Source organism: Tursiops truncatus, chromosome X (assembly GCF_011762595.2).
Source record: "Tursiops truncatus isolate mTurTru1 chromosome X, mTurTru1.mat.Y, whole genome shotgun sequence".
Taxonomy (NCBI): Eukaryota; Metazoa; Chordata; class Mammalia; order Artiodactyla; family Delphinidae; genus Tursiops; species Tursiops truncatus.
The window spans coordinates 112642563-112664434 of NC_047055.1; the positions used below are offsets into that span (position 1 = coordinate 112642563).

Below are 21872 nucleotides of genomic sequence, written 5' to 3' on the forward strand. Positions count from 1 at the left end.
ACCTCGGACAGATTTCCTTAGCTCTCTGTGACTTGGCGTGTGCATCTGTGAATAGGGCTGTTATGCAGGTTAAAAGTTGCAATCCAGGTGCAGCTCTTAGAGGAAGCTTTGGCACATGGCAAGCTCTCAAATGTAAGCTGGTATTCATGTGTATTTTTTACTGTGGTAAAAATATATCTATAACATAAAATTTGCCATTTTAACCATTTAAAAGTACAGTTCAGTGGCATTAATTACATTCACAATGTTGTGCAACCGTCACCACTGTCTGTTTCCAAAATTTTTCATCACCCCAAACAGAAACTCCATAACCATTAAACATTAACTCTCATCCCCCCATCCCCTTACTCCCTGGTAACCTCTAGTCAATTTCTGCTTCTATGATTTTGCCTATTCTAGGTGCCTCATATACGTGGAATAAGACAATATTTGTCCTTTTGTGTCTGGTTTATTTCACTTAGCATGATGTTTTCTAGGTTCATTCATGTTGTAGCATTATCAAAATTTTATTCCTTTTTAAGGCTGAACAATATTCTATTGTATGTATATACCACATCTTGTTTATCTGTTCGTCTGTTGATGGACACTTGGGTTGTTTCTACTTTTTGGCTACTGTGAATAATGCTGCAGTAAATGTTGGCATACAAGTATCTGTTTAGGTCCTGCTTTCAACTCTTTGGGGTATATACCTGGGAGTGGAATTGCTGGGTCATACAGTAATTCTGTGTTTAACTTTTTGAGGAACCATCATACTGTTTTCCACAGTGACTGCACCATTTTACATTCCCACCAGCAATGTACAAGGGTTCCAGTTTCCCCACGTCCTCATCAACACTTGTTTTCCTTTAGAAAAAAAACCCCCAAAAACCTAGCCATCTTAGTGGGAATGAAGGGGTATATCGTTGCGGTTTTGATTTGCATTTCCCTAGTGAATTATGATTTGAGCATCTTGGCGTGTGCTTACTGGCCATTTGTCTATTTTCTTTGGAGAAATATCTATTCAGGTTCCTTGCCTGGTATTCATGTTTTTAAGGCAGCTTGGGAGGAAGGAGAGAAACAGATTGAGGAAGTAGATAGAGCCCAACTGGGTGGCTGGTTAGATACGAAGGTTAACGCTGAGTTTTCCAGCCTGGGTAAGTGGGTTGATGATGGGCTGTCAAGCAAGATAGCTCCCGTCTCTCCCAGAGAAGGGGCCGGTTGGAGGGACGATGTTGGGTTTGGGTGGGACTGCGTTGAGCCTGGTGTACCTGGGTGTTGGGCAGATGGAGAGTCCAGGATGCACCGCCATGCCTACATGTCTGATTGGTGTCTTTGGAAAAATGCAGGGCATATTTTAAGTTTTCTCCTCCCTGCTTGAATCTAACAAGCAACTTAAGAAATTAGGTCATCATGAGGCTTACGTATCTGGCAAATGGGAACAATCATTGGAGGGACAACAGAATCTGAAACTTATGAAGCAACCTCTCTCCTGTTGCTCGTTTCTCAGCCCTTAAGCACCTGCATGATGAGATCAGTCCTTCAAAGCTCACGGGTTGCTGCTCTGAAGCCTTGGGTGTGAACATTCTTGGCAACCATAGCTTCTCAGGCCTTCTCCAGTGACTACCGTAGTCTGTCAAACATCTGCACCCCCTCACCCCTGCCTAACTGCATCGTGGTTAGTGCTAAGCAAGTGCTTACCATGTCACCTGCAACCCACTGAATTTCTCTGAATTACTCCTTGGCAAAATTGGATGTTGTATCACTGCGTTATGTTGTGTCTAGGTGGGAAATTTGTGTTTGCACAGTCATACCCGCCCTACAGTGGAGAGTGATGTTTGAGCAACTTCTCTACCCCCAAAGAAGCAACGATTGGGGAATGAGGCCCTGTGGTGCCTTGTTTACTTCTAGAGCCATAGCAGGCTGGCAGCCATCACTAAGAAAGCATCCTTTCATGCGGCTCAGGCTGGCAATGTTTGCAGATTGTCCCCTGATGCCATCTGCCTGTGAGGCTGCAGAAACCCCCAGCAACTGCTGTTCTAGCAGGTGCCGGGGCTGCTGAGGTGGGAGTGCGTGTACACACACACGCATGCACACCGCTTTGTGCTGGGTTGGCCTGAGCCGCCAGCTGAAACTCTCAACCCAGCAGAGCACCAACCGCAGTTGCTGGTTTCCGGTGAGGCCCTCATGAGGGAGAGAGGGCGAGGCTGTTGTGAACAGAGCCAGCAATCGGGGAATTGGATACGGTAACTAACGCTCGGGTGTGTAGGAAGCTGCCAGGCGGTGGCTATGTTTTGACAAGCTTTTGTTCTGTTTTTTCCACCTCTGCCCAGGCCAAATTGTAGCCTCCCACCAAATTTTCCATCTTCATGTTCATTCATAGAAGGACCCATGTCCAATTCTTGTCCCAGGCTCTTTCTAGAGAACACATCTCTCATCTTTGAGTCCTTCCTGCCACCCAGCCGTGCTTTGGCTCTAGCCCCTTAGCTTTCTCTTTTTCCCAAGTCAGTGTGATCATGGATGCAGACAAGCCCAGAACCCACCCTGCCCAGATCCGCACTTTGTGAGTTACTATCATTTCCGGCTATTAATGCTTTTGGAAAAAAATATGTAAATTATTCGAATATCAATAATTTGAAATAATTGTATCAGGCATCAGGTTTTAAAAATCCAGATCTTAATGGAGCTTTGATAAGAGACCACCTGGTGTAAACTTTTTCTGTAAAGGGCCAGGTAGTTTTCGCTTGGATGTCTGTTCCAACTACTCAACTCTGCCGTTGTAGCATCAAAGCAGCCATAGGAAATACCTAAACGAAATGAAGGGGATTGTGTTATAATGAAACCTTATTTACAAAAACATGTGGTGGGCTTACTTTGCCGACCCCTGGCTTAGAATGATCGTCTTTATTTTATTTTATTATCTTTTATAGTTTTCTCTCTGAGGGATTAAAAAGCCAGAGGAACTTGGTAACTGTAAATGAACTGAAATCATCTTCTTTTGGGTTTAGCATAATTGTGAGCACAATGGTGATTTGGGAATATACTTCTTTAAACCCCTGTTGGGAAGAATAGAAACCAGAAGACCTTTGAGGGGCGATTCTGCTTGGCCAAAGATTGTCATTGTTCAAAAAATAGAACAGGCTATCATTTGGAGCTGTATGGTGGCCTTTTTGATCCCTTGGAGTGACCATAGTCACAGAAGGTTGCATTGTATTGGACATTATTACATTTTATAGGACCAGGTGCTTGTCTAATAAATGTAAGGAAAACAAACTACAACATACAGGAAATGGTGTTTTAAAAACGTTTTGCTGACAGGGAGATCGGCTCAGTGCTTTGTGACCACCTAGAGGGGTGGGATAGGGAGGGTGGGAGGGAGACGCAAGAAGGAGGGGATATGGGGATATATGTATAGGTATAGCTGATTCACTTTGTTATACAGCAGAAACTAACACACCATTGTAAAGCAATTATACTCCAATAAAGATGTTAAAATAAAATAAAATAGAATAAAATGTTATGCTGAGTTGAGGTCACTATAGTTCATTTCCAGAAAGCTGAAGCTTAACATAGTCAGAGACATTCTAAAATGTTAAACTACAATCTTGTTTTCCTTTTCTCTGTCCTCACAGGAAATAAAGAAAGAGATGAAGAAAGACCCTCTCTCCAGCAAAGCTCCAGAAAAGCCCATGCACGAAGTGTCCAGTGGAAATGCGTTGCTGTCTTCTGAAACAATTCTAAGAACCAACAGGAGAGGTATGGCAAAGAAGAAAGAGCCCCTCCCCCCACACAAACCCAAACTGGAAACTTCTGGGTGAACTGTATCACATTTTGCATTGCTGGAAAATTGAATGGCGTTTGCCCTTTTGTTTTTGATTTTTGTATAAAGTTGGGGTGCATACACACTCACACACACGGCAAGTAATGATCCAATAACTATACTAAAGGGAACTAATAAAAAAATTTTCTTGACAGTGGGAAAGTAGACTAAATTTGTAAACGATGATTTTTCTAGGACTTTAGCTTTCGCTTTCGTATCTATTTTTTTTGGCTGAAGGGTGACTTCAGAGAACACTGTGATGCCAGCTGAGCCGGGCACGTCTGGCCATGCTCTCTTTTTAATGTAAGGGCAGGCTTTAGCAGGGTCTTTCTCTCTCTAACCGCTGGGCTCCGCCTTGTCTCTCTCGGTTTAGGAGGCAGTATTTACAGAGATATAGCTCATCCATCCATGTGTCTAACCAGGAAACCTTTCACCATCTTGTTTCCCCCTTCTGAGGCCTCAAGGCAGATTTTTCAGGTATCAGCTTGTTGGAGTTTTGTTTTCTCCCCTATCTGCCCTTTGTGACATTGTTGTGTGAAATGGTAGGAGAGATTCTATAAGATGGCAGAGACAACCCGACTCAATTCTATACTGAAATGGAAACTGGATTGCCTCAGTTTCTCCCGAGCCCATCCTCCCCATGGACCAGGCCGGGTGCACACTGAGCACGCCCGAGGTAGATTAGCTTTCAGCTGCAGGCTTTTCAGGGGCTTATTACTTCCTTAAAGAGAAACATAGAGCTGTTCAAAAGCAGGAGCCGGAAATGTATTAGCAAAGAGTTCCATTAAAAGGAAAAAAAAGGCAAGTTTACATAACCATGGGGAAGAACAGCTAATCTTTCATCAAATTTAGGCTGCAGAAGAATTTGTCCAATAAACTGTCCATTGATCATAGTGCTTGAGACTTCAGCTTTGTGTCTGTCTTCCTTCCTGCTTCTTCCTCTACCCCCTCCAGCTGCCCTGGGTTACATTTCCTTTTTTGAATTATTCAGATGAAATATTGGCTGGAGGCCCACGCTGTTTAGCAGCTATAGGATTTTCTTTCTTGTTTTTTTTTTTTTAAACCCCATCCTGCCAATGGAGGGGATTTCCCATGTTAAGAATTTTTAGGCCTACCTAGCTCTAAAACTATAGTCATCCCCCAGAGCACCTCCTGCATTCTTGCAAATAGGTTCCAGAACTCCTGAGGCCTGCCCTCGTTGGACTTGGAGAGCTAGAGTTCCCTTGCTGATCTGAGCCTCTCCCGTTTCTCCTGATGCTCCTTGGGTCAGTGGGCCGAGGAATGGCATACACGTAGACCAGCGGCAAGGCCTCTCTGGCCAGCCTTGTTTTTGTAAAGCAAATAAGAGAATTAAGGTAATTCATTAATTTAACAAGATAAGGGATTAATTAAGTTAAGGAATAAAGGTGATTATCCAGGTAAGTTCGACAAAATTACCTGAGAGCTTTAAATCAATGAAGGAATCGAACTTTTTAGATAATTGTCTCTTTACAACGAAAAATCTGACCTTTGAGGTCCCCTACAGAATTTTTCAGTAACCAGAAAATGGCATTAAAGGGACCGGCTTACTGACTTAATGTTTTCTTTCTAAGCCTCCACCTTAGGCCGACAGCCTGATTATGACCAGCTTTTTACTCTTAGGTCCTAATCTGCCAGTGGCTCTGAGACCATAGCACATGGGGGCGTCCTGTAAATGTGAAACACACAACAAACCATCTTCATTCTGGCCCAGGCTTCATACTGACCCCCGGGTCACCTGGGCCACACATAAATTTCCAGTTGAAGGGAAGAATTGTGTACCAGGGCCAGTGCCGTCTTTGGCCCCGCCCCCACCCACCAGAGCTAACAATATCCTACTGCTCCTTATAATAAACAGCAGGCTGGATTGATTGGCCTTGTCAGGCCACATAAATAGTTCATTGTGCTGAGCTCAAAAGCTACATTTTTTTCCCACCCCAAATCAGTGAAAAACCACTTTTTCTCCCCCTTAGAACAAGGATCAGAGGCTAAATCTGTGGGACGATTCTAGTCACTTGTAAACACTTCCGTCCAACTAATTTTTCAAGTTTTATGAGTTATCATAAATGACCGAAGCCTCCTCCTTCCCTTTGTTTCCATCAGGCTTTGTCCCTAGAAATCTCTTGGATGTTTTTGTCTGTTGCTGTTGTTATGGAGGGAAGTTGCTTTCAGAGTTTAGTAACAGGCTAATTTGATTCACTAACATGGGATTTTCTTATAGTATATGAGTCCACCTTGTGATTCAGCCTTGGACCCTGTGTGAATTTGGTAGAATTAACACAGGTTCTTTTTCTTCATCTTTATCAAAGATGAGATGACTGTTCACTTTATATGGGCCATATCATTTGATGCAGGCTTAGCAATGGTTTAATAAAGAAAGATTGAAGTCTATTTCTATGAAAAGTCTGAAATTGAACCATTTCATTGCGTCCTGAACTTGAGATACACTGAGCTGAAGAAGTTTGCCCAATTGTGTCCAGCGATTTTTGCGTTGGGGACGTGCCTCACTTTGCAGCAGGGGTGAATGGGTTGTAGTAGCTCACAGTGTGGGATGAGCTCGCCCTCCCCAGGCACCTACATAAGGTCAAAAGATATTCTACATTTGAAGGAGGCTATTCATAGCCTTGAGAAAAGGCCAGGACCATGGAAACATTAGTTTGGGGACCGATTAGTTTCAGTTTTCAGCTTTAACCTTTGCAGATCTCTACAGAGTTGATTTAGGGAGGTACTGGAATGACTCCACAGGCTTTTTATTTGAGAAAAAAGATGTGACTGAAATTGAGAGAAAGAGAGAGAGAGAGAGAGAGGGAGAAGATCATCCAGTTGGCTTGGCAGCCATCAGCTATATATTCCAGACATTAGCACTGTTGAGGACAGTTATGTCTGCTCTCACCCTTGGCCACTTCTCTGGGCTTTACCCAAGTCACAGTGAAGGAGCTTCCTGGTTAAGACAAGCTTTCCGCAAGGCTTAAGAGGTCATTTTTAAATTTAAACTTGCAGCATGGATGTTGTATATCCTAAAGTTATCCCAGACTCCAGAATGTTGACAAATTGCAGCCAGAAAATCTAAAATTTTTTCTTAGAGCCAGAAGTCATTCTCATGAACCAGAAAGAAAAACGTTGTCTGTTTCCTTCTGAGAATGATTTATTCTTTTGTTTCTTCTATCATTGAACCCATATAAGAGAGTGATGGGCCCTTCTAAAATGGAACTTTGCTATATGGAAGAATTTTTTTAAAGATATTCATACCTCGCGTTTCAAACCAAAATTGAACAGAATAGGTACTTAGCAGTTAACAGCAAATACAATAAATATATCCTTAAAAATGAGCAAGGAGGATTTTGTTCATTTGAATATGGACTCTTTTCTACTTGAAGTAAAATGGAATAAAAAAATCTTTTGGTTTCATCCTTATAAGGGTTTCCCAATCAACTTTATCCATGTGATAGGTTAAGTGTCCAGGCTGGAATCAATACCCTGCTGGCCTGTGTGAGGATCAGCTTCTATTTCAGGGCTGTAGTTTCCCAGTTTTTGCACTGTTAGCAGACCTCATGGGGAAGCTGCCTCTCTCTGAACCCCTCCTGCTGCCTATAATTTTGGACATTGTTCCTTACTCACTTTGGGGTGGGTACTAACAGACATTCAATTACACATGTTTACTGTGTGCCTACTATGGCCCTGGCCCTGTGCTAGGTGCTGGGGCAGATAGAAAAACTAGAAAACACCAGCTGGTCCTGCCTCTAAGCAGTTCCAATCTATTGTATCACTTGGGAAATGTTGAGAAAGTGCTGCACATTCCTTGTATCTTTTTCCTGGCAAGGTGGGGATATGTCTCTTATTTACTTCTGTCATTCTGAACGTGAAGCCACTCTGCGTGTTTCTGGTTGGCTTTATATGTCCTTGTTTCTATTTCCAGTTTATCATGAATTCAGTGTTTGGTAAGTCTCTATTGTATTTTGCACATTTATTATTCTTTGCTACTATTATTATTGTTGTTGTTATGCTCTCCTGATATACAGTGTATTTTATAATCATCTTTTTAAGTCGCTCTGCTACTCTGGCATCTGCCTTCCGAAAGATAATCTGCTTTCGCCATCTTTATTTAAGGTTTGTTACGCATTTGCATTTTACTGCCCCTTCCGGAGATTAGTGCTGAAAGATCTGATGGCTTAAAGGATATTATTTGTAACAGGTACAGCACTGACGCTACGAGATAAGATTCAAGTTGAGATGGGGGAGAGTTGCTCTCTAAGTTGGTATGTGGATATGACTGTGATTGTAGAACATGACTCTTTGAGGCTCATTTCTCGTGTGTTTAGTCCTTCAGACGGGTTTAATTCAAAAGTTTTCCTTGACAGAGAGACCAACAGCTGCTCTGCCTCCGGTGACACATTGTTGCTTTAAAAGTTAGTGCAGAAACTCTCCAGAATTCATTTTGTGTGTTGATGGGTGATACATACATGCCCCTCAACATAATATGGGCCTAGTGTTTGCGCACAGAAGGGCTCTCCATTTTGGTCTGCTGCCTGTAGCTGTCAGAAGAATTTTACCTACTGTTTATCTTTCTTTCTCTCATAGTTTCAGCACTTGTCATTCAATCCCTAAACACATCCGGCCATAGTGACCTCCCTCCCTTGACTGTACTGAAGGGGAAACGTTTGTTCGAGCTTTCTTGTCTTTAGCATTTACTTAGCAACTTGGAATAATATCCTTGAGGTATCCATTGGCCTGCTCATCAGAACGTGAGTGAGTGTGTGTGTGCGTGTGTCCGTAAATGTGCACGTGCTGCCATGGCACTCTTGCATTGGCTCAGAGACAGTGGCATGGATCCTGATAGGCTGTGAAGGATGGAAAATGTCAACCACTTTGGTTTTCTAGTGCTTTGTTGTTTAAGGTAGATGTGAGATCTGGGGATTTGTTTCTAGAGACAAGACTTTTTTCCTTCCAAATTTCTTTTTGGAGAAGCAAATGTGAGTTACCTCGAGTTAACTAGGAATCGGAAAATGTGGTGTGTTGGGTCAGATTTTTCTTCAAGTTTCCAAATCATCTGTCATTTTTACCTAGATTGCTGGCTTTTATGCACAGATAGAAGAGTAAGAGTTAAGAGAAGGCATTACTATTCTGTGGAAGCTCTTGGCTATCACCTGTGCTATTCTTTCGCATGGGAAGATAAAAATAAAGCCTGCCATCTGGCAGTGAACGTGGATGAATATCATATATAGTCATTCAATAATACATATGCCTGTGTGAATGTATCTGCACGTGCATTTATGGTTTTGGGGGTTTTTTTTTTTACACCCGTGAGCCTTCATTCTTGAAAGTTTGAGAGTAAAGGGGCCATAAAGATCTTGTACAGTAAATGATCCTTGGCTGCATTTCTGTTTTATTAGGAGCCTGTGTTAGGACCAGTAGTTGATGTTAGAGTATGTTGCCCTTGTCCATTTTCTTATCTGAGTAGTACTGCCTGTTGGGCTTAGGGGTGGGTGTGAAATGGGTGGAAAGAAGCCATTCTAGAGGGATGTTGCTTTCATATTTTTTCTATAATTTTTAGTGTGTGGGTCATTGACAAAATTGTTTTTAGAATTTTTCTTCTATTATATTTATCTCCTTTTAATCTCTGTGTCTTAGTGATAAGGCATTAACAGTGGAGTCATGAGTGTTGCGTGGAATAATGATTTAGACTTCCACCCAAGTCCACCCAGAGGACCATCCCTGAAGTGGTTTTGTGATGGTGGCTCCACCTGGTGGCTCTCCTAGGAAACTCCTCCTCCTCCCCACCTTTTCTCTCTCCCGGGGAGAATCTTGAGCAGGATGCCTTTGGTTCCTCTGATTTAGTGTTCTCAGTCCACGCAATTCCATCTCAGACCTACGGCCTCTCACATTATACACATGTTCTCTTTAGCTCCTTTCCTTTCTCTTCTAACGTTTGCTCCTTGAACTCGTAGAATCTGTTTCTCCATCCTTGTTCCATCTGTTTTACCCCAACTGACCAGGATCATTGTTGATAAGCATAAAAAAAAAAAGAGACTCCTACAGGCACGACTCTAGTTATAGATATTAATTTGGACACAATAAAGAATTACACTGAAATCCACGTTGGTAAGCCATGGTCTCCTCCTTAATAGCTCCAAGTACCCCTAACTACTTCTTCACTTCTTGTTGAACCCAGTTTTCGTCAAAGGAGCAGTATTTTATTACTGATGTTGTTTCCAGTTGTCAGCAGGTGGTGAAATAAAGAGCCAACTGGCCTTGCTGGCTTCATTATCGTTTGTCACTTCTCTACAGGATGCCCCTTCCTGCTTAGTAGGCACGGGCTGCCCCCCTGCCCCCCTGCCCCCCTCTGGGTATACCACCGAGCATAAGTGTTCTTGATAAATAAGTTTGTTTCTTCTTTAATTTCATTGTTTAAAATTTTTTTTACTTGATGACATTACAGATGTGCCTTGTTTTAGCTGCATTATGGGTTAGTCTGGGAACTTAATCACCACTTATGACTTTGTTTCTATGGGAAAAAGATTTGGAGTTCTAAACACTGTGCATAGTGCATAACCCACTTGTAAATCTGACTTGATTTTTTATTTTGTTTTTATATTGCTGGCATAAAGCCTTAGGTACCTTTTAAAAGTCAGAGAGTCCATATAAGTGGGGATAACTGAAGTTTTCTCATGTCATAGAGGAGTTTACGATTCACATGATGCAGAATGCTGGAATTGTACAAGCTCTGTGCAATACACCAGGCTCCAAGGATAGCTCTGGGTTCAGCCACATTGCACCATTGTACGCAGTGCTTATTTTCACAAGTTGTGAGTTGGACCTTGGTGTGCCCAAGTTTGCATGTATAAGGCATGTTGTAATAAAAGAGGGTGCTGTTGTATATTTCCATCTATTGGAGAGGAGACGATGCAACAAGCTCAAATGGATGTTGGCCAGCATTTCCCAGCTCATGTTGTGCAGACTTGTAGCCCTAGAAAATATTCCACAAAAGGGGGAGAAGGAGAGAGATAAGGACATAAAGAGAGAGAGAAAGTTGGCTGTCTGGACAAATAACTTTTGGGTACAGCTGCACGCACAAGCACCCTCTTAGAGACTAACAAATGAACTAGCGTCTCGCAGGCTCTCAGATGTCCTATGTAAGGAAACCTGCTTCACGTTGACCACCGAACCACGTTTCACTGAAGACTAGTTAGGACTCTGCTTTGGGGTATGCTGGGCTTTAAAATGCAGAGCAAGGAGCTGTCTAAGCATGTCTAAAATCATCTTCAGAGTCTACCTTGCGCAGGTAATGTTAGAGTGAGTGAGCATAGGTGGTGGTGCTGGCACTGCAAGAAATGACTGATGATGCTTCTCAAGCCCATGGCCGTGAAAAAACAAGTTAGATGATGCTACGAGAATATTCCCCAAATCTAAAACTTGAGAGCCAGTCTTTTTTGGTAGTTTTTCAAGTGACAAGCTGAAAGAGATTTTTTACCTTGATCATTTTTGGGGTCCTTGTATCTAGGAGTGTCCCCCTGGTCTGGGCTTTGGCAAGGAAAGTGGGCTGAGTGGGCGGACCCAGTGAACTGCGAGGCCAGGTCCACCTGGGACTTGAGTCAGGACAGAACCTAGGAACCCAGGGGCGGATTTTATAATGATGACAGAATGGTGGTCCCCCATAGTCAAAACATTCCCATTTCCTTCTCCATCTGCTTTGATAGAAATGCAGGGAATCTTAGCTTTTCCTGATACCATTAAAGCGTGATTCGACATGGAGAAGAGCTCTGTTCATTCTCTCCCCTTCCTCATGAAAGAGGCGGCCATTTTGAGTTCAGGTGATGAACCCACCTGTGGGACTATGAGGACAAGCCATGTAGCCTGATGTTTCAGAGTTCTGGAATCATAGAATTCCTGATGTGGCTGAGGTCCCTGATAGTGACCCAGCCTTTGGCCTGATACAGGGACCCATGGAGTCTCTGCCCAGGGGACCTGAAAGGACATGCCTGTGGTCTGGGGGACTGACCTTTGCTAAGGCCCACATGAGCTTCTCCTTTTCCAAGGAGGGGGGAGTGTTCTCAGAAGAGAGCTGGTAGGTTAATTGAAAATAGTTAATTAGAGGTATTGTACTGGGACAGTAGCTGTCCTCACTTGTGGAGAAAGCCCTGGAAAGGGGGCCTTTTCTTCTGAAGTTTCCTTATTCTCTTTTAATTACACAGATTGGTCCTCCTGGTCTGTCATCACAGCCTGGTCCCCCCATGTCACCTGCAGGCTCAGCTTAGTCTTTGGACTTGCGGCTTTTGGTGCTTGTGAAGCTCTGGGACTGTTATGCCCTGAACAATGAGGACATTTCATGGCCCATCTTCCTAACCCACTGTCAAGCTGACAGCAGGCCCAGTTACAGTGCTAGGTGGGCCACCCTTTTGTCCCCACCGAGAAAGGGAAAGAAAGAACAGCTTAAAGCTTCCCCTGGGTGTGTGTGTGTGTGCATGTGGTGGGGGAAGCACATTAGAAGAGGACTAAACTGCTTGTTCCATTAGTGTTTCTCTGGAGACCTGAATAAGCTCAGTGGCAGCAGGGCCTTGTTGCAGGAAAAATGGCTGTAGGCAGAGTCCAGACCCCCCTTCTGCTACACCCCCAAAGTTTCTGTAGGACTTTGGGCAACTCTCATACTCTGTTTTCTAATCTGTAAAATAAGGAGATTACTCTTGTTAATTTCCTTAGGGAAATTGTGAGGATAAAAATTAGGAAAGAGAATAAATTTAGGGACAGAGGGTGGTAATAGATTGAAGTAGGGTGGGGAGTCACTCCCTGAATATAGTAGTAGTTGTTATTAAAGATGATAAACTGCTAGTAAGGCCCCAGAGTGTTGGGAAGAAATTATTGATATCTGGAAACGAATAAAGTGTTGTTTCCATGAAGCAACCAGTGATCAGATGTGCACAGAGGATTCTCCAGGATAGACTATATGCTAGGCTATAAAAGAAGTCTCAGTAATTTTAAAAGGATTAAAATCATGCAAAGTATGTTCTCCGGCCACAGTGGAATGAAATTAGAAATCAACAACAGAAGGACATTTGGGAAATTCACAAATATATTTGTGAGAAATTAAACAACATACTCGTAAATAACCAGTGGGTCAAAGAAGAGTCCACAAGGAAAATTTTAAAATACTTCGAGGGACTTCCCTGGTGGTCCAGTAGTAAAGAATCTGCCTTACAATGCAGGGGACGCAGGTTCAATCCCTGGTGAGGGAACTAAGATCCCACATGCCATGGGACAGCTAAGCCCGCGTGCCACAACTACTGAGCTCACCTGCCTCAGCTAGAGCCTGCGTGCTGCAAAACTACAGAGCCCTCGCGCTCTGGAACCCACACGCCACAACTAGAGAAGAGAAAACCTGCACGCCACAACTAGAGAGAAGCCCACGTGCCTCAGTGAAAGATCCTGCATGCCTCAACGAAGATCCTGCGTGCCGCAGCTAAGACCTGACGCAGCCTAAAATAAATAAATAATAAGTAAATCTTTTTAAAAAAAGGAAAAGAAAAAAATAAAATACTTTGAAATGAGTGAAAATGAAAACACAACATATGAAAATTTATTGAATGCAGCTAAAGCAGTGCTTTGAGTGAAGTTTATAGCTGCAAATGCCTATATTCACAAAGAAAACAGATCTCAGATCAATAGCCTAACTTTTTTTTCCAGCTTTATTGAGATACAATTGACATACAACACTGTGTAATTTTAAGGTGTACAACATAATGGTTTGATATACATATATATTGTGAAATGATTATCATAATAAGGTTACTTAACACATCCTTTACCTCACATCATTACTTTTTTTTTTTTTTTGGTTGTGGTGGTGGTGAGAACGTGTAAGATTTGTCTTTCTGTGATTTATTTCACTTAGCCTAATGCCCTCAAGGTTGATTCATGTTGTCCTTATTTTTTACGGCTGAATACTATTCCTCTGTGTGTGTGCACGTATGTGCATGTGCGTGCGTGTGTTTGTATCATATTTTTAAAATCCATTCTTCCATCAATGTACACTTAGGTTGTTTCTGTCATGAATAATGCTGCAGTGAACATCAGGGTGCAGGTATCTCTTTGAAATAGTGATTTAATTTCCTTTGGATATATACTAGAAGTGGGATTGTCAATAGCCTAACTTTTTACCTTAAGAACTTAGAAAAAAGAAGGGCAAACTAAACTCAAAGCAAGCAGAAAGAAGGAAATAATAAAGATCAGCGTGGAAATAAATGAAATAGAGAATAGAAAAACAGTGTAAAAAATCACTGAAACCAGAAGTTTCAATTGGCTCTTTGAAATGGTCAATGAAACTGATAAAGTTTAGCTACACTGATCAAGAAAAAAGGAGAGAAGACTTAAACTACTAATACGAGGAACTAAAAAAGGGACATCACTATTTATCTTAGAGAAATTAAAAGAAATATGAGGGAATACTACGAATAACTTATACACTGCTGGTGGGAATGCAAAATGGTACCTCTGCTTTGGAAAACAGTGTAGCATTTCCTCAAAGTTTTAAGTATAGTTACCATATGACCCAGCATATCACACCCAAGAAGAATGAAAACATATGTCCACACATAAACGTGCACACAAATGTTCATAGCAACATTATCCCTAATAGCCAAAAAATGGAAACTACCCAGATGCCCATCAACTGATGAATGGATGAACAAAATGTGGTTTAATCCATACAATGGAATCTTATTTGGTGATAAAAAAGAATGAAGTACTGATACATATTACAACATGGACGGGCCTTGAAGACACTATGCTAAATGAAGGAAGATACAAAAGATCTCATATTATTTGATTCCATTTATATGAATGTCCAGAATAGACAAATCCCTAGAGATGGAAAGTAGATTAATGTTTGCCCAGAGCTGGGTGTGGGGATGGAAAGTGACTGCTAATGGGCGTAAGGTTTCTTTTTGGGGTGACAGAAATGTTCTAAAATTAGATTGTTGTCGTGGTCGTAAAATTCTGTAAGAACATAAAAACCATTGAATTGTACACTTAAAATGGGTGACTTTTATGGTACATAAATTATATGTCAGTAAAGCAGTTTAAAAGAAAAAAGATTACCGCACAAATTAGTGTTAAAATGCAGCATCTGGTTGTGCCTGTCTGTCTGTCCATCTCTTTCTCTTTTCCGTCCTCTGCCATTACCCCCTCCCAGCTGAGGGACAAGATGTGTCATTCCATTTATTCAAGTCTTTACAAATTATATATTTCTCAGTGAAGCTTTATTTTTTCCTCATCCAATCAGTTGCCTAGGAGATGGTGAGTCTGAAGGATCAAAAAGACACTGTTTTGCTAGAGATGACCTAAATATTAGGTAATCGATTCGAGAAGGGTAGAGAACTGACAGTGGCATTCTGTTATTCATTTCTCAAGGAAAAAAAAGAAAAAGAGTTTCCTGTAAATCAAAAGCCAAACTTCTTATATTATAAGTTCTGTGCTTCATAGACAGCCTTTGCTGGAAAGGAAAGAATCCATTTATGGTTCCAGTTTTTCTTGCCGTTGTCAGTAACTCTGCGTTGGCCATTTTTGCTCCTAAATCTTTATCTGCAGCTCTGATGATTTCTTTAGCAAAGATTCTTAGATGTGGAATCACTGGACAAAAGCATGTATATATTTTCTGGAACTTTAAGTTGTTATCAAATCGATTTCTTGAAGGCTTACCGCACCACCAGAAGTGGGGAGAGTGCTTATTAGTGTTTTTAGCTGGAATTTCTTTGATTAATAGGGTGCTTGAACATTTTTTTCCCTCTGTTGTTCGTTGGTATTCTTGGCTCTTACATTGAGGTCTGGGTATTTTTCTTACTGATTAGTGTGTTATTCCTTTGTCATTCACGGCAGATTGTGCTTCCCAGTTTGTGGGCTTTTCATTTTATTTACAATTGCTTTTGATGTACAGAAATAGTACATTGTTATGCAGATTCGTATATTGATGTTTTCTTTGGAGATTTTCTCTGGATAAATTCTCACCTAATTTTTTGTCTCCTTTATACTGGCTTCATTTTTTACTTCCAATGTTTAATTGATATGGAATTTTGATATATAGTATGGGGTTAGTGTGCAAATTGATTTTTATTTTGCAGTAGCTACTTTTCCAGGACCATTTATTAAATATCCAGCCCCCCATTAATTTTTGATACATCGTTTATCATATAAACTCTTTTGGACTTTCAATTCTATACCATTAATTTGTCTAACCATTCTTGTATCAATATAGTTAACTATGGTGGCTTTATAATATGTTTTAATATATGGTACGGCTTTTTTTTTAGATAATCAAACTTCATCTATTTATTTGTTCATTAATTCAAAAATATTATTGAGTACCAGTTTGTGCTAACCATTATGTTAAGTGGTGTGATACAGTGGTGAGTAGAGCAATAGTAGACACCCTCCCTCCCCTCCTTCAATTCTTTTTTTTTTTTTTGGAAGACCACAACAAAAGCAACAATGATTGCAATTACCAAACACGAAACACACTCATACTATGTCATAATATTGACATTCAGTCCAGTAATCCTGCACTGTACAGCTCCTTTACTTTGCAGTGAGAATTGATTTGTATACTTTTTGCCTCTGAGTCCTTGTGGGATTTTTTTTATTTATTCAAACAGAAAGTCACAAAAATTATAATCATCCTCATCAGTTCACTCAGTACCATGTAATTAATTTTCTTTTTCATCTTGATCTTTTGTTAGCACTTTTATGAATTTCATCAGTTTTCCATTAGAGTTCTGAAAATGCTTATTCATTCAGTTCAGCAGTATAGTCAGTTACCAGAAACCTGTACTTGTCAGAGTCTTTTCCGTGAATTCCTTGAAGATGAAACCCTTTTATAGGAACATTTTTGCAAAAGCATCAGAGTACACCCAGAACTGTCTGTAAATGACAAAAGACTAAAAATGACCACGGTTAAAGATTTGATGAAAGTTCATAATAATGCAATTGACAAGGAAATTTAGTTATTTCTGAGATATACATTTTAAAGTAATAACTAGAATCATGACTTATAACATTATACCAGAACATATAAGATTTTTAGAAATTTCATATAATGTCTGAAACAAATTTTTTTTTTTGCGGTACGCAGGCCTCTCACTGTTGTGGCCTCTCCTGTTGCGGAGCACAGGCTCCAGATGCGCAGGCTCAGCGGCCATGGCTCACAGGCCCAGCCGCTCCGTGGCATGTGGGATCCTCCCGGACCAGGGCACGAACCCGTGTCCCCTGCATCGGCAGGCTGACTCCCAACCACTGCGCCACCAGGGAAGCCCCTGAAACATTTATATTAACATATTTCCATACAAATAACCCAAAGAAATTTTAGTATTAGTTGTTTTTTTCTGTTTGTTTGTTTGTTTTTATACTGCAGGTTCTTAATAGTCATCAGTTTTATACACATCAGTGTATACATGTCAATCCCAATCACCCAATTCAGCACACCACCATCCCCACCCCACCACGGTTTTCCCCCCTTGGTGTCCATACGTTTGTTCTCTACATCTGTGTCTCAACTTCTGCCCTGCAAACCGGTTCATCTGTACCATTTTTCTAGGTTCCACATACATGCATTAATATACAATATTTGTTTTCCTCTTTCTGACTTACTTCACTCTGTATGACAGTCTCTAGATTCATCCATGTCTCAACAGATGACTCAATTTCGTTCCTTTTTATGGCTGAGTAATATTCCATTGTATATATGTACCACAACTTCTTTATCCATTTGTCTGTCGATGGGCATTTAGGTTGCTTCCATGACCTGACTATTGTAAATAGTGCTGCAATGAACATTGGGGTGCATGTGTCTTTTTGAATTATGGTTTTCTCTGGGTATGTGCCCAGTAGTGGGATTGCTGGGTCATATGGTAATTCTATTTTTAGTTTTTTAAGGAACCTCCATACTTTTCTCCATAGTGGCTGTATCAGTGTACATTCCCACCAACAGTGCAAGAGGGTTCCCTTTTCTCCACACCCTCTCCAGCATTTGTTGTTTGTAGATTTTCTGATGATGCCCATTCTAACTGGTGTGAGGTGATAGCTCATTATAGTTTTGATTTGCATTTCTCTAATAATTAGTGATGTTGAGCAGCCTTTCATCTGCTTCTTGGCCATCTGTATGTCTTCTTTGGAGAAATGTCTATTTAGGTCTTCTGCCCATTTTTGGATTGGGTTGTTTGTTTCTTTAATATTGAGCTGCGTGAGCTGTTTATATATTTTGGAGATTAATCCTTTGTCCGTTGACTTGTTTGCAAGTATTTTCTCCCATTCGGAGGGTTGTCTTTTTGTCCTGTTTATGGTTTCCTTGGCTGTGCAAAAGCTTTGAAGTTTCATTAGGTCCCATTTGTTTATTTTTGTTTTTATTTCCATTACTCTAGGAGGTGGATCAAAAAAGATCTTGCTGTGATTTATGTCAAAGAGTGTTCTTCCTATGTTTTCCCCTAAGAGTTTTATAGTGTCTGGTTTTACATTTAGGTCTCTAAGCCATTTTGAGTTTATTTTTGTGTATGGTGTTAGGGAGTGTTCTAATTTCATTCTTTTACATGTAGCTGTCCAGTTTTCCCAGCACCACTAATTGAAGAGACTGTCTTTTCTCCATTGTATATCCTTGCCTCCTTTGTCGTAGATGAGTTGACCATAGGTGCGTGGGTTTATCTCTGGGCTTTCTATCTTGTTCCATTGATCTCTGTTTCTGTTTTTGTGCCAGTACCATATTGTCTTGATTACTGTAGCTTTGTAGTGTAGTCTGAAGTCAGGGAGTCTGATTCCTCCAGCTCCGTTTTTTTCCCTCAAGACTGCTTTGGCTATTTGGAGTCTTTTGTGTCTCCATACAAAGTTTAAGATGATTTGTTCTAGTACTGTAAAAAATGCCATTGGTAATTTGATAGGGATTGCATTGAATCTGTAGATTGCTTTGGGTAGTATAGTCATTTTCACAATATTGATTCTTCCAATCCAAGAACATGGTATATCTCTCCATCTGTTGGTATCATCTTTAATTTCTTTCATCAGTGTCTTATAGTTTTCTGCATACAGGTCTTTTGTCTCCCTAGGTAGGTTTATTCCTAGGTATTTTATTCTGTTTGTTGCAATGGTAAATGAGAGTGTTTCCATCATTTCTCTTTCAGATTTTTCATCATTAGTGTATAGGAATGCAAGAGATTTCTGTGCATTAATTTTGTATCCTGCAACTTTACCAAATTCAGTGATTAGCTCGAGTAGTTTTCTGGTGGCATCTTTAGGATTCTCTATGTATAGTATCATGTCATCTGCAGACAGTGACAGTTTTACTTCTTCTTTTCCAATTTGTATTCCTTTTATTTCTTTTCCTTCTCTGATTGCCGTGGCTAGGACTTCCAAAACAATGTTGAATAATAGTGGTGAGAGTGGACATCCTTGTCCTGTTCCTGATCTTGGAGGGAATGCTTTCAGTTTTTCACCATTGAGAATGATGTTTGCTGTGGGATTGTCGTATATGGCCTTTATTATGTTGAGGTAGGTTTCCTCTCTGCCCACTTTCTGGAGAGTTTGTATCATAAATGGGTGTTGAATTTTGTCACAAGCTTTTTCTGCATCTATTGAGATGATCATATGGTTTTTCTCCTTCAATTTGTTAATATGGTGTATCACATTGATTGATTCGCATATATTGAAGAATCCTTGCATCCCTGGGATAAATCCCACTTGATCGTGGTGTATGATCCTTTTAACGTATTGTTGGATTCTGTTTGCTAGTATTTTATTGAGGATTTTTGCATCTATATTCATCAGTGATATTTGGTCTGTAATTTTCTTTTTTTGTAGTATCTTTGTCTGGTTTTGGTATCAGGGTGTTGGTGGCCTCATAGAATGAGTTTGGGAGTGTTCCTTCCTCTGCAGTTTTTTGGAAGAGTTTGAGAAGGATAGGTGTTAGCTCTTCTCTAAATGTTTGATAGAATTCACCTGTGAAGCCATCTGGTCCTGGACTTTTGTTTGTTGGAAGATTTTTTTTTTTTTTTTTGCAGTACGCAGGCCTCTCACTGTTGTGGCCTCTCCCGTTGCGGAGCACAGGCTCCAGATGTGCAGGCTCAGCGGCCATGGCTCACGGGCCCAGCCGCTCTGCGGCATGTGGGATCCTCCCAGACCGGGGCACAAACCCGTGTCCCCTGCATCGGCAGGCGGACTCTCGACCACTGGGCCACCAGGGAAGCCCCTGTTGGAAGATTTTTAATCACAGTTTCCATTTCATTCCTTGTGATTGGTCTGTACATATTTTCTGTTTCTTCCTGATTCAGTCTTGGAAGGTTATACCTTTCTAAGAATTTGTCCATTTCTTCCAGGTTGTCCATTTTATTGGCATAGAGTTGCTTGTAGTAGTCTCTTAGGATGCTTTGTATTTCTGTGCTGTCTGTTGTAACTTCTTTTTCATTTCTAATTTTATTGATTTGAGTCCTCTCCCTCTTTTTCTTGATGAGTCTGGCTAATGGTTTATCAATTTTCTTTATCTTCTGAAAGAACCAGCTTTTAGTTTTATTGATCTTTGCTATTGTTTTCTTTGTTTCTATTTCATTTATTTCTGCTCTGATCTTTATGATTTCTTTCCTTCTGCTAACTTTGGGTTTTGTGTGTTCTTTCTCTAGTTCCTTTAGGTGTAAGGTTAGATTGTTTACTTGAGATTTTTCTTGTTTCGTGAGGTAGGCCTGTATAGCTATAAAGTTCCCTCTTAGAACTGCTTTTGCTGCATCCCATAGGTTTTGGATCATCGTGTTTTCATTGTCATTTGTCTCTAGGTATTTTTTAATTTCCTCTTTGATTTCTTCAGTGATCTCTTGATTATTTAGTAACGTATTGTTTCACCTCCATGTGTTTGTGTTTTTTACATTTTTTCCCCTGTACTTGATTCCTAATCTCATAGAGTCGTGGTCAGAAAAGATACTTGATATGATTTATCTCAAATTTACTGAGGCTTGACTTGTGACCCAAGATGTGATCTATCCTGGAGAATGTTCCGTGCGCACTTGAGAAGAAAATGTAATCTGCTGTTTTTGGATGGAATGTCCTATAAATATCAATTAAATCTATCTGGTGTATTGTGTCATTTAAAGCTTCTGTTTCCTTATTTGTTTTCATTTTGGATGGTCTGTCCATTGGTGAAAGTGAGGTGTTACAGTCCCCACTGTCATTGTGTTACTCTCGATTTCCTCTTTTATAGCTGTTAGCAGTTGCCTTATGTATTGAGGTGCCCCTATGTTGGGTGCATATATATTTATAATTGTTATATCTTCTTCTTGGATTGATCCCTTGATCATTATGTAGTATCCGTCCTTGTCTCTTGTAACATTCTTTATTTTAAAGTCTGTTTTATCTGATATGAGTATTGCTATTCCAGCTTCCTTTTGATTTCCATTTGCATGGAATGTCTTTTTCCATCCCCTCACTTTTAGTCTGTGTATGTCCCTAGGTCTGAAATGGGTCTCTTGTAGACAGCATATACATGGGTCTTGTTTTTGTATCCATTCAGCAAGCTTGTGTCTTTTGGTTGGAGCATTTAATCCATTCATGTTTAAGGTAATTATGGCTATGTATGTTCCTATGACCATTTTCTTAATTGTTTTGGGTTTGTTTTTGTAGGTCCTTTTCTTCTCTTGTGTTTCCCACTTAGAGAAGTTCCTTTAGCATTTGTTGTAGAGCTTGTTTGGTGGTGCTGAATTCTCTTAGCTTTTGCTTGTCTGTAAAGCTTTTGATTTCTCCATTGAATCTGAGTGAGATCCTTGCAGGCTAGAGTAATCTTGGTTGTAGGTTCTTCCCTTTCATCACTTATGTATATCATGCCACTCCCTTCTGGCTTGTTAACCTTACGGGAGTTCCCTTGTATGTTATTTGTCGTTTTTCCCTTGCTGCTTTCAATAATTTTTCTTTGTCTTTAATTTTTGCCAGTTTGATTACTATGTGTCTCAGCGTGTTTCTCCTTGGGTTTATCCTGTATGGGACTCTCTGCGCTTCCTGGACTTGGGTGGCTATTTCCTTTCCCATGTTAGGGAAGTTTTCGACTATAATC

At 40.6% G+C, this 21872-nt stretch overlaps 1 protein-coding gene across 6 annotated transcripts in view; it reads left to right on the forward strand.

Moving 5' to 3' along the window:
* SH3KBP1 (SH3 domain containing kinase binding protein 1) overlaps nucleotides 1-21872 on the forward strand; it is a 343711-nt gene that overhangs the window by 132708 nt on the left and 189131 nt on the right. For all 6 annotated transcript variants that reach the window (XM_019927681.3, XM_073799195.1, XM_019927680.3 and 3 more), the window contains one exon: nucleotides 3609-3732. In XM_019927681.3, coding sequence (XP_019783240.2) covers nucleotides 3609-3732 — 124 coding nt within the window. The remainder of the gene's footprint in view (nucleotides 1-3608; nucleotides 3733-21872) is intronic.